At 57.4% G+C, this 12,185-nt stretch overlaps 2 protein-coding genes across 3 annotated transcripts; one reads left to right on the forward strand and one right to left on the reverse strand.

Moving 5' to 3' along the window:
• Positions 1–3,651: 3,651 nt before the first annotated feature.
• IER2 (immediate early response 2) lies at positions 3,652–5,483 on the reverse strand. The gene has a single exon (XM_004748294.3). The coding sequence runs from the start codon at positions 5,319–5,321 to the stop codon at positions 4,656–4,658; it is 666 nt and encodes a 221-aa protein (XP_004748351.1). The 5' UTR covers positions 5,322–5,483; the 3' UTR covers positions 3,652–4,655.
• A 2,773-nt stretch (positions 5,484–8,256) lies between these two features.
• On the forward strand, positions 8,257–11,067 carry STX10 (syntaxin 10). Of its 2 annotated transcripts, none has more exons than XM_004748295.3 (8): positions 8,257–8,393; positions 8,644–8,813; positions 8,958–9,052; positions 9,128–9,190; positions 10,073–10,180; positions 10,277–10,383; positions 10,507–10,601; positions 10,689–11,067. In XM_004748295.3, the coding sequence occupies exons 1-8, from the start codon at positions 8,359–8,361 to the stop codon at positions 10,763–10,765; spliced, it is 750 nt and encodes a 249-aa protein (XP_004748352.1). In that variant the 5' UTR covers positions 8,257–8,358; the 3' UTR covers positions 10,766–11,067. The 2 variants fall into 2 exon arrangements, with proteins under 2 accessions (XP_004748352.1, XP_004748353.1); XM_004748296.3 differs by having other exon boundaries at positions 10,277–10,379.
• Positions 11,068–12,185: the final 1,118 nt, after the last annotated feature.

Genomic DNA, 12,185 nt, shown 5'->3' on the forward strand with positions numbered 1-12,185 from the left:
GAACGTAAAATTGCAACTATGATACTACCAGGGAGAAAAAAAAAAAAAAAGTAGCTCTTGATTTGGATGTCCATAAACAGGAGTCTTGGACTAAAATGGGGGTGGGGTGGGGTGGCATTTGTAGCTTTGTCTCTTCCAGAAGCAGAATTTTCCTAACTCCGTAATAGTGGGCAAAGTGATGTAATGCTAATATTTAAAGAAGAGAATGAATCCCTTAGTTTCTCTCTTTTCAGCTTTCGGTCTTTCCCTAGTCTTCTGACTAAAGATAGGCCTCTTCCTATCCTAGTCATGTGTAACTTGCTAATCTCGCTTTCTAAGTAAGAAAGCTGTCTGTTTCAGCAGGATCTTATGACGTTTTGTTTTCACCGTAACTTTTATTAACTGCTACCTTCTAAGTATGGTTAGTGATTAACAAGTGAGTTACAATAAGACAAATTCTTAGATAAATAATAGTACAGTCGGTATGCAGATATGACAAAAATCCTGCCTGTCAACTGTCTGAAATTTGGGAAATTCTAAGAGTCATCAGAAGCCATTGATTAAATGAGACAATAAATATTTAGCACTTAGCACTTGCTTACCCCAGACAACCCCATTCACTCTTTCAGGCCTGTGTTGGACATTCGTGGAAGTGATATTCAAATGAGGGCACAGATGCTAATTAGAACATAAATGTACTCTTTCGGACGGTGAGCAGTGACCTAAGGAAGTTCAAGAAGATGGGTAAAGGAGCTGAGTGGCAGAATGGGGAGGTATTTTAGATCAGGTGGCCAAAGGCCACTCCAAGGAAGTGACATTTCAGCAAAAATCTGAAGAAAGAAAGGTTGGGCATCTGGGAGAAGAGCATCGCAGGCAGAAGAACAGCAAGTGCAAAGGCCCTGGGCTAGAACATGCTTGGCCTGTTCTCCAAGCAGGAAGGAGGCCACTGTGGATGAAGCGGAGGGGAGCCGGAGAGTGAAATGATCCAATGTGCATTTTGTAAGATCTGTGTAGCTGCTGTGTAGAATGGACTGTGGAGGCAAAGGCAGGGAGGAAGCCACTGCCCTGATGTAGGGGAGAGGTGATGGCTGCCACTCACATTAAGATGGGAGTCCTGAAGGTGGGGAGAGTGGAGTGGGATGGGAAGTCAAGTGGACAGCACCTGGGACTGGGTACCGTGCAAGGAAAGGAGAAAAGGTTATTCAAGGAGGCTCCCTCAATCCAGACGCTGGCAGGAAACAGCAAGAATTCTCTTTGGGTCCCATCAGGTTCAGGATACCTTAGTGCCCCACCAGGAGACATAGGGAGGGGGCTTGAACATAAAGTCTGGGGGCAGGGGGTAGGTCCAGGATGGAGAGGGAAATATGGGTGTCAGGGCAGAGCGGCATTTAGAGGCCTAAGACTGAATGAGACCACTACCAAGGGCTGAGTGTAGACAGAGCCCCTTGAGAAGTGTGCCCCCCCCCCCAGCCAGCAAGGGAAGAGTCAACCCTGTCAAGTCACTAGGTTGAGACCAAACTCCAGAGCTGAGGAGGGGAGGCTGACCCTCGCTCACAGTGAGCCACTGGAGGGAGGAACTATTTGTTCCAGCTCTCCAGGACGAATGAGCCCAGCGTCTGTGCACACGTGACATGTATGTCCGTAGGGCTGTAGGTGCTTCTAAATGGCGGCACTGTTCTCCCCCTGGGTTCCCACGATAATAAAATAACAACACTTCCGGTGTGCCAGGCATTCCCCAACCACTTTATACTTAGTCTCTCACTTCCTCTTCCTGATGAATCTGAGCGGTAGGGACTGCTAGTCTCCACAATTTATAGCGAAGGAAACTGAGGCCCAGAGAGACAAGGTGACTTGCCCAGTGCTGCACAGCCAGCAAACAGAGCTGGTAGACTGGCTCCAGAATCTGCGTTCTGACCCCACAACTCCGTCCTGTCCCCCTCCGGCCGTTTCTTCACTGGGGAGGGACCAGTTCGGTTGCATGATGAGCATGTAGGTTTTTTTCCAGTTTGGGCCTGTTTGGACAGTGCTAGTGAACGCTGTCCTGCAGCCTCCTGCAGCCCGCCTGAGGCTCCCTGGAGGATCCACTGGTCTAGGGATAGGTGACATTTTTTGTTTTCACAGCTATTGTCCCATCAATGACTGCCCCCACCCCCACTCCAGGGCCTATCCCAATAATCCAATGCCATGTAAAGGTGTGAAAACTGCAAACCTCATCAGAGTTGGTTATTGTGACAAATGTTGCCTATTCTGAAAGGTGAAATGGGGGTCTCGGGAAGGGGCGTATCTTAGAGAGGCTTGGGGGGGGGGAATCTCCTGTCTCCCACCGCATAACCTCCAGCCCTCAGACCGGAAACCGCCCCCCACCCTCCTACCCCCGGGAGGCAAGGGCGGGGACCAGCCAGGCAGCTTCCCGGGAGGAAGGAAGGGCCAGGACGTTCCTGCAACAGGATGCGCAGTGAGGGGGCCCCCTCCCCAGCCGCCAGGGACTTCCCGGGGCCGGCTAGGTTCTCGGGGGAGCTGCTCCCACGCGAACGCACTGAACTGCCACAGCGGGGGTGGAGCTCCTGTCCTCCCTCCGACGTCCCACTGGGGTGTTACGGGTCAGGACTCCAAGTGGGTGGCGCTAAAGTCTCCCATGTTTCCCAGGAAAGAATCCGGTGGCCGTGGAGGCGAGCGGAGCTAGATTCCCCAGGGAGCACCCTGCGGGAGGCGGGGAGTGGGGATCGGGGTGGGTGGAGGCGGCAGGAGGGGAGCCGGAGGCGGGCGTTCCGGGACCGGCCCGCCCTCCACCGCACCCTCCTCCTTCCACCCTAGGGCCTCGGGGTCAGGTCCCTCGGGGTCGCAGAAGCCTCGCGGCGCCGGAGCCAGCCGTCTGGAGGCGGGGCGGCAGCGTTCCCGGAGCCTCCCGCGGTCCTCACTGTCCGCACCTGCGGCTCCTTTGTCCTCCCAACAGCCACCCCGCCACCCGCCCTGGGGCAACGCCTTACAGGCCCTCTCTTAAATCAGCGGTGGGTGAATTATGAGCGTTTTGGGCTCTCGGGTGACTGAAACGGAGCTGGGTTGGACCCAAACCAAATAACTAGGGCTCTCACGGGTATTTCTAACTCTACAGCCGCCTCGAGGGAAGGCCCACTTCACAGATGAGGAAAACTGAGGCTGGGAACTCACCTTTCAGCCTGAGTCACACAGTTATACCAAGAGAGATCACAACAGGGGTGTAAAGAGCGCTCCAAAGCTCACAACCCCGCAACCCGTGCGGCCCCGGCCAAATAGGATTCAGTTGATCAAGCGGGGCGGGAGGGTGGGGATTAGATCTGCCATTCTTCCAAAGTCTCCGAAGGAGGCGTGGCCCTCCCAATTCGCCTGGGGCACTGAACCCAGCAATATCCACGCCCCCCCCCCCGCCTCAAATTCGGCAACCCCTCCCCCCGGAGTTGTAGAATGTCGAAGAAACTCCCAAATATGGGGGAGCTTAGGCAGTGGGAACACCAGGGCACCCGGCACGGAAACGCTCTGGCAAAGAAAAGGGGGCCCAGCCCCATCCCGCCCACTCTGCCCACGTGATAGCCGGTCAGACCGGTTTCTGGGGCCCCAGCAAGCCGCCACCAGCTCCTGACCCCTTAACCCTGCCCCTCCCCCACCAGGGAAGAAAACCAGACAGGCCGCACAGACTTTATTCAAATGGTCTTTATTTTATCTGGCGTTTCTAGCAGAAGACCAGATAGATGAAATTAAACAGAATCCACCACAGTAAAGGTAAACAGGCCTCAGGACGCCCTGGCAAGAATCTTCCCCTCCCCAAACTGGCCCAGTCCCACCAGGAACTGGTCCCAGCTCAGCGTTACAGAGCTCTGAACACCCGCACCGATTTTTGTGATTCAGACCAGGACCGTCTGGGTTGTGTCTGTGTCTGAGAGATGGTCACGCTTGAGACAGTGAACATATTCCCACCTCAAACACAACAGATGAGAAAACTGTAACCTGAAATTAGATCAGCACCCCCGCCCCCCGCCGCTATTCACCCGAAGATTCAGGGGCGCGGGGCACAAACCCGCAGTAAGCGGGGCGAGGTGACTCAGGAGGCCCTCCTCCCATTCCCCAGGGCGGTCCACACCCCAGACCCTCCTCCCAGGCCCCACACCCACGCAAGGCAACAGGAAGCTCCCCACATCTGCCCCATGACGCAACGATGACCGCTTGCACAAGTATGTCACTCGGTGGGGGAAGGGGAGCGCCTGCCTGGAATTATTTTCTGAGGTTGGAAATGCAAACACCAACTATTGAAAAACCTTGAAAGGGCAGCACAGCTCCCACTGAAAAATAAAGTCCGACCCTGAGGAGTTTAAAGAACCAAGCCTCCCTGCTCCCAGTCCCAGAAGGAGAGAGGGAAAGGTCCACGTCCCAGTCCGTTAAGACAGCACCTGTGGGCGCAGCAGGTCTCGGCGGAAGGCGCTCGCGCTCCCGGCTCGGGCTCCTCGGCGCCGCCGCTGCACACAGGCAGCGACGGCTCCCCGGGGGCAGAGTCCCTCTTCTGGCCTCTCCGCAGCCTGGGGGAGCAGCTCCTCTCCACGGTTTCGGCGGGCACTCCCCCGGGGATGGACCTCGCCTCGGGTCTGCGCTCTGCGGCCGACGGTTCGGCCCGCGCTCTGGGCTCCGGTGGCGCCGCTCAGGGACCCTCAGAAGGCCACTACGGCCCGCACGAGCACGTTCAGCATGCTGTCCGCGGGGCGGCAGGCCGGTTTCGCCTCGCACGCCGGCGGCGCCGTCGGGGGGGCGGCGGGGCTGCAGTTCAGGAGGCCGGAGAAGCGCCTCTGGAGGACACGCGCCAGGTTCGGGAAGGCGCCCTCGGCTTGCGCGGGAGGTGGCTGCAGGCGATCAGAGACCTCCGCAGAGGCTCCTTCCCCCTCTTCTTCTAGACGGGCTTTCTTGCTTGGGACCAGTCCGACGTCCCCGCCGTCACTCAGACTGCTGTTTCGCCGCTTTCGGCTGACTTTGGCGGGGCGTGGGGCACAGCGGGCCGGGGTCTCCTCGGCTGGCGGCGCCTCCCGCGTGTCCATGGGCTCCGGAGAGGGCTGCTCACCGTCGGGGGGCGCTGCCTCGGCGACAGCTTCCGCTTCCCGCGACTGGTGCAGGCGAGGATCAGGGGAGCGGACAGGCGGCAAGGGCACCTCGGGCTCGTGGGCTTCCACCTTGGCTGAGAGGTAGAGCTCTCGGGCGCTGCGCATGACCAGCGATAACTGCAGACTCCGGTGCAGCCGCAGGCCACCGCGCTGCATGCGGGAATGGTACATCTTCCACACCGACAGAGTCATGATGCGCTGCGCCTCCTTCTGCACTTCCATGGCGGCTCGACGGCGGGGGCGACGGCTGCGGGGACTCCCTGGCTGGGCAGGACAGGTAGCAGGTGCACTCCGGGCAACGCGCTCACTCACGCTCCTCCGCTCACACCAACCCACGCTGTGACACTGCTAGGACGCTCTGCCCCGGCGCCCGCCACCCGGGCCCTTTTGTACCCGGAGTGAAGTCACCGAGACGCCCCGCCCAATCAGAGAGCCGCATCCGGGCTTCCCAAGGCACCGCGGCGAGAGGCTCCTTAAAGCGACAGGGTGGGATTTACCGAATGGGGGAAAAGGGACGGGAGTAGGGGCGAGGAGGAGCGTCCCCCAGTCCAGGCGGAGCTCTCGGGGTGAGAAAGCTCAGGGCCCTCAATGCGCTAGCACGCAGGCCCCGAAGACGGGGGCCGCGGAAGCCGGGCACAGTCCACCCACGTGCTTGCGTCTGAAACCCCAGCTGGTTGTAGGCGGCAAGTTTCCCTTCGCGCCGGGGAAGACCGGGGTTCGAGCCGGTACATCCCCCGTGGGCACAGTTCCTAGCATCTATCAGGTGTCTAATGTTTTTTTGAATCAGTAACCGATTAATGTTTTTTTTTTTTCGATTAATGTTTTTTTAATAAATAACCGTGCTAACACTAGTAAGTCCTACCCGCCAGGCGCTGTTAAGGGTTTCCTTTACAAAATACCTCATTGATGCCTCCACCTCCACTCCGCAAAGGGTACTGTTATACCTGATTTCTTCAGGCGGGGCAATCGAGACACAGTGACTCGTTCAGTATTTGCTAAACGAACAAATAGACCACTGGGGTCTCCAGCTCCTGCGTCTCTCTAGCGTAAGCCAGCCCTCCTCAATCCCCTTGTAGGCAGCGAGGCGGCGGGCAGTGCTGTTGGCCCCAGGGCATAGCTGCCCACTCCACGGGCAGCGGATGTCTGCAGACGCCAGCGCAGCCCGCGCTGCCATTCCCGCGTTCCACACGGAACACCCCCCAGTTTCCCTCTACAAGAGCTCCACGGCTGGGCTGGGTACTCGCAAGACGAAGGACCCGGCAACAGGACGGGCCGGGAGAACACGTGGCAGCGCCCTTTGACTACACGGCCCTGCTCCGCCTTTGCCCCCCGGGACGCGAGGTTGGGGTAGGAGCTGTAAACTGAGCAACGCACAGAGCAGACAGATGGAAAACATCGGCCCCACCCTCCGCTACGCCCTATCCCTCCAAGAAAACCTATTTCCAGTTTCTCCAAAATAAGATGCAAAATTGTTCCTACAGCTCCATTCATTCGTGACAAGGGCCCTTTAAGGAAAGGCTCCTCTCTCTACCCCCCCGCCCCTCCCCCAGCCGCCGACGGGCGGGCAGAATCTTCCGGCCACTGGAAGCGCCAGACTTCCACGACTAAATTTGGATATAATGACGTACGGCAGGCGCGCGAGCCGCTTCCGGCTGCCCATATAAGGACAGGGGCCGGGATCTCCACTCTGAGATGTGGCGGCCTCCTTCCGGGCGGGCGGGGGCGGTGCCTTGGCCTCCGGGCACGCCCCTTCCCTCCTCCTCCCCCTCTCCCGGCCTCTAGGACTGGCTGTAGTCTCCGGCTTCCGGACCAGAGTCCAGCCTGGCGGGCTCCTTAGGCCAAGAAGGCGTGGCCGCCTCCGGGAAAACCCCCGTAGGCACCTAGGGGAGACCTAAGGGCTTCCACTGACAGCAACTCTGAGACCCTCCACAAAGACCTTGCCAACACAACGGGCGATTCGCTGAGGATCCCTTCATCTTTGTTCCGCCATAGAGACCCCACAAAAATTTCTCCCTACAAGGTTCTCTCCCAGGTATTCCTGCTCTCCCCGCCCCCGGGCAAACCACGCAACCTTGGAGAACCCTCACGCACCGCCATCCCCCTGGTCGCCCCCACCCCCGCACATGGGGACTCAGCAATTATTTGCTCTTAAAACTGTGCCTATTCAACGATCCTGCTACACTAGGGCGACCTGCTGAGGACGCCCCCATCTCCCCCTGCACCACCTCGGCGAATCCACAAGGACATCCCCGGCCCAGGCGCTATCTCAGACTCTGGGCAGCGAATCTGAAGCACAGGGGCACACAGACTCTCCAAGAACTTAAGACATCCCGCCCCGATCTCTCCAGAAACAGACCACGACCCCACTCAGGTGATGGCTCACCTCTGAAAAAAATGCATTTCCAGAGATCCCACACAGAGCGCCTTTGTCACGCAGGGGTCAACTCTGAGTCTGTCTCCAGGCATTCCTGGCCCCTCCCCAGATGGAGAACCCACACGCAGAGGACTTCCTTGTACCTACAACCCTCAGAACCACCACCACACCCCCTCCCGCGACTGCCATCTTCGCACCCAGAAAGACTTCACACACCCCAGGAGCATCTCTGGGGCCCCCACTCAGCCATTCCGCCCCAGGTCGATCTCGAGGCTCCCTTCCTCCGTAGGAAAAAAAAAGAGGAGGGAAGAGCCCAGTAGAGGAGTCCAAAAAGACTTCGCACCTCCATCCCCGCGGGAGAGTGGGGAGGACCATCATTTCCCTTCCCAATCCTAGACTGGGGAGATCTCCCAGGTCAGAATCAAGGTGCAGACTCAGCAAGTCTCTGAAGAGGATCTCTGAATCGAACGATCCCTTTCCCCAGCTATAATCTCTGATTTGAGGAAGGTTATTATTCACAATGCCCCAAAGGGAAACAGGTTGCGCAGCAACAATCCGAAGGGCTGGGTCTCGAACTGAGTGATCAGGAGCTCCGATCCCCCAAGCCAGCCAAACGTAACTGGGACATTGCCGGTGGCGGCGGGGTAAGCGAACGCGAAGTCATCTGTGCCCACAATAAAAATGGCCGAGAGAAGGGCGGAAGTTTCCGCACGTCGGGCCTCCGAAGCCTCTCTTTCTACTCTGGCGTACCCGCTCTCGATGGTGGTACGGATCACGTGACGGGGGCGGGGGTAGTGGCACGTTCCCGACTACTGGGAGGGAACCCGCTACCAAAGCCGGGAGGGGAGGGGGGGCTCGGCCTCGGGCGGGGGGAGGGGGTGTGACATGTCTCTCGAAGACCCATTTTTTGTTGTCCGAGGGTGAGTGACAGCAATGAAGGAGAGAGGAGGGTGCTCGGGCCTCGTGCTAGCTAGTGCCCGCGTGCCCGCCAGAGCGTGCTAGGCGGTCTGGGCACGGCCGTCAGGGTGCGCCGGCCAGAGGGTTCTAGTGGGAGGGTATGCAGGAGGGTATCAGGGTATCCTGAGACGCCCCACTGGTTCGGGGGCGCAGTGGCGGGCGGGAGGATCGCCGGCCCCCAGCCATGACCGCTGTGTGTGTTCCGGCCCGCAGTGAGGTGCAGAAGGCGGTGAACACGGCCCGCGGGCTGTACCAGCGCTGGTCCGAGCTCCTGCAAGAGGATGCGGCCGTCGGCCGCGAAGAGCTGGACTGGACGACCAATGAGCTGCGGAATGGCCTTCGCAGCATCGAGTGGGACCTCGAAGACCTGGAAGAGACCATCGATATCCTGGGGGGGCATTGCAGGGCGTCCTGGGAGAGCCCATTGCTGTGGCCGGGGGCGGCTGGACTCCTAGGAGGAGTTAAGGGCTTGAGGCAGGGACAGGGTTGTGTCTGGCTTTGGCCTTGACTCCTGACTCCGGGTTTACGCATAGTGGAAGCCAACCCAGGAAAGTTCAAGCTCCCAGCCGGAGACCTGCAGGAGAGAAAGGTGTTCGTGGAGCGGATGCGGGAGGCAGTCCAGGTGAGGAGAGTTTCCTGTGGCCTGAGTGCAGGGAGGTTGGGGTGTCTTTACTCACTCATGGAGTCCTCTCCCCAGGATATGAAGGACCATATGGTCAGCCCTGCAGCCATAGCCTTCATGGAGAGGAATAATAGAGAGGTAAGCCATCCAGACCCAATATCTTCACCAGAGCCTCTCAGAGAGACCCTCCCCTTTGAGAGTGATCCTGACCCTTCTGTGTTAGTTCACCTGTCCCCCTTGCATGGTCTATCCTCTCTACATGCACTTGTCTCCTGGCTGTCCACCTGCTAGCTCTTTCTGGTTGTGTACAACTGAGCCCTCTCTGTGTATATAGAGTCCTTCCTGCCTCCTGGTGTGGGTCTGGATGTCTGTTTCCTTTCTCTTTTTTTGCTTGGTGTGTTAGTGTTTCCAGGATGTATGCCTACTTTTCTGTGTATGTACCCAGGCATCTGAGCGGGAGAACTTGGCCTCTGAATTCCCCGCTGTGGTTGGCTTGCATACCATTTCCCCCCATGAGTGTGCCTGCTCATGCCTTTTGTGGCCACTCTCCCAGCCGCCTCTGTTGGCACACTTTTTCCTTCTGTGTCATGCAGCCATTCTTTGCATGTTATGAAACCCACCAGTCTCCATCCCATTGTGGGATCTGGGAGGGTGGGGGGCTGAGTTTGGAGCCACGTATCAGAGCCCACATGTTTTCCAGGTGTGCTGCCTGGAGGGTTAAGGTCTAAATTCTTAAATACATCTGTTTATATGACAAATGTTTTCCATGGAATAATTTGGTCAATCCTCATTCCAGCCCCAGGAATTTCCCCCATTTTACAGATGAGGAAACTGAGGCACAGGGAGGTCAAGTGATATGGCCTTGGGGTCACCTTGCTAGTAAGTGGTGGGTCAGGGAATCCAGGCTATCCCATTGCCAAGACTACCTTCCCAACAACCATCTAGATTTGCCACAGACCTGTGTCTGGCTCTGTTCTGAGTGGCTGCCTCTCCCTGAATCTGTGCCCTGTGCCACCATAGATGCTGACGGGCAAGCCAGCTGCCCAGAAGCCATCCAGAGATCTGCTGGACGCCAGCATGGCCTCAACTGCCTCCCGTTATATTGAGGAGCAGCAGGCCACACAGCAGGTTTGTGTGGGTGGTTGGGGAGCCCTGGGCAGGAAGAGCCTGGAAACGGCTCAGAACCCCTTGCTGATAGCAATTCTCATTCCTTCGGATCTGCAGCTGATCTTGGACCAACAGGATCAACAGCTAGAAATGGTGTCTGGGAGCATCCGGGTTCTGAAACACATGTCTGGCCGTGTTGGGGAGGAGCTGGATGAGCAGGGCATGTGAGGCCAGGATCCTGCTGGGGCGGGGGTGGGGCTGGGAGGGAGGCGGGGCTGGGAATCCTCAGTTGGCTGCACCAGTGTGCCCAGCACTTTTGGGGATTTACACCATCTTGGTCTCAACAGCATGCTGGATGCCTTTGCTCATGAGATGGATCACACCCAGTCCCGGATGGATGGGGTCCTCAGGAAGATGGCCAAAGTATCCCACATGACGAGTGGTAAGACCCCTTGGGGAGGCAGCTGGGCTGGGGGGTGGCAGGGGTGGTACCCCATCCCCCTGTAACCTCTGACCCTTTTGCCCCCAGACCGCCGACAGTGGTGTGCCATTGTGGTGCTGCTGGGGGTGCTTCTTCTGGTTCTTATCCTGCTCTTCTCTCTCTGACCCTGGCCCTCCCGAGGGCGCTGGTCCCTCTAGGTGGGAGAGCTGGCAAGGTCCTGCCCCCACCCTGGGAGAAGGTATTCCTTCCTGGGAAGCTGTCCCAGGGTTCTCATCCAGAGCCAGTGGGACCCTCAGGGCCACAGCCCCTGCCACTGGTCCTGTTTTAAGTGCGCTTAGGAGGTGGTACAGGTAGGGGAACCTCCGATACACCCCTCCCCCTTTCTACTCTGGTGCCCCAAAGCCATTTGCTCCTGTGCCTTCTGCATGTGCCAATTTGGAAATAAAAGCCCAGCCTTTTTTATACACGTTTGTATCCTATGGTGTTTTGATTTGTGGCTCACGAAGTGGGACTCCTGTTTTACACGCCCCACTTGCACACACTGTGGGGCCCAGGCGCATGCATGTGCATATGTGTGTGCATACATGCACACACGCCTTTGAGGTATTTCAGTGGTCAGGATTTGTGCGGAAAAGGCCATTCCAGTTTATTTCTGGGTTTCACCATGGATAACGTTGAGTAATGCCAACCCTGATTCTTCCTTGACTCAGTGAATCTTCTGCTTGTTCTGGGCCTACTGCAGGCCAGCCCCTTTGACACAGAGCTGAGCGGTCGCTTCTGAGGGGCCCCAGTAGCGCCGGGCTCCGTGGCTCACCTGGTCCCCAAGGCAGCGTTTGTCAGCTCTGGGGTTTCCGAGCTTGTCTGGGTGTAAAAGGATTCCTGTGAGCTGGGAAAACTTAGCCAGCGTGAACCTTAGCCAGCGTCTCAAGAGGTTCAAATCCCGTGCAGCGTGCGGTCAGACATCAGAACCACGCCTCTTGCTCGTTCATTTACACACCAGGAAATACTGCCTGTTACAAGAATGTCCTTACATCAGGCTCATCTGTCCGATCTTAAAAAGAACCGAATACGTACAGATTCCCTTTCTGATGCAAACCCATTGATGCTATGGCTTGGGTTTGCTTGATCTTTCTATAGTTAGTTCCAAGTCTTCCTGGGGTTCAAAGACAGGACTTCTGGAATCAGATGGTGCTTCCACTTACCTGGGGCAGCCTTCCTGTTACCTGAAGTGACTGGTCTTTCCATTGATACCACTGGCTCTCAAAACCCTACTTTCTGGCAGCTGGTTGGGGCGAGGGGGGGGGGGCTGGTTTTCTTGACACATCCAGGCCTCCTTGGGAACTGAAATCCTCTCTGATCATCTCCCCATGATGTCTGGATGTTCCCCTAATTGGGGAGTAGACAGGCCTGGCCAGGGCAGGGGAGGAAGCTCCTTTCCCAAATTATCTTCTGACTTGACAGGACCCCTAACATTGATGAATAACCTTCCCACGCTACTAGAAATATTTCTGAATCAGGGTACCTTACAGCCCATCTGTGTGTTTTCCATCAGACTTGAGAGGACATTTTGTCCTTCCCTATCCT

This window comes from Mustela putorius, unplaced genomic scaffold (genome assembly GCF_011764305.1).
Source record: "Mustela putorius furo isolate JIRA1106 unplaced genomic scaffold, ASM1176430v1.1 tig00000095_pilon_pilon_pilon, whole genome shotgun sequence".
Lineage (NCBI taxonomy): Eukaryota > Metazoa > Chordata > Mammalia > Carnivora > Mustelidae > Mustela > Mustela putorius.

Coding starts and splice junctions, on each gene's coding strand:
- STX10 (XM_004748295.3), top strand. CDS start 8,359: ATGTCTCTCGAAGACCCATTTTTTGTTGTCCGAGG. Junction 9,053..9,127: donor GGATGCGGGAGGCAGTCCAG/GTGAGGAGAGTT, acceptor TCCTCTCCCCAG/GATATGAAGGACCATATGGT. Junction 10,602..10,688: donor AGTATCCCACATGACGAGTG/GTAAGACCCCTT, acceptor TTTTGCCCCCAG/ACCGCCGACAGTGGTGTGCC.
- IER2 (XM_004748294.3), bottom strand. CDS start 5,321: ATGGAAGTGCAGAAGGAGGCGCAGCGCATCATGACTCTGTCGGTGTGG.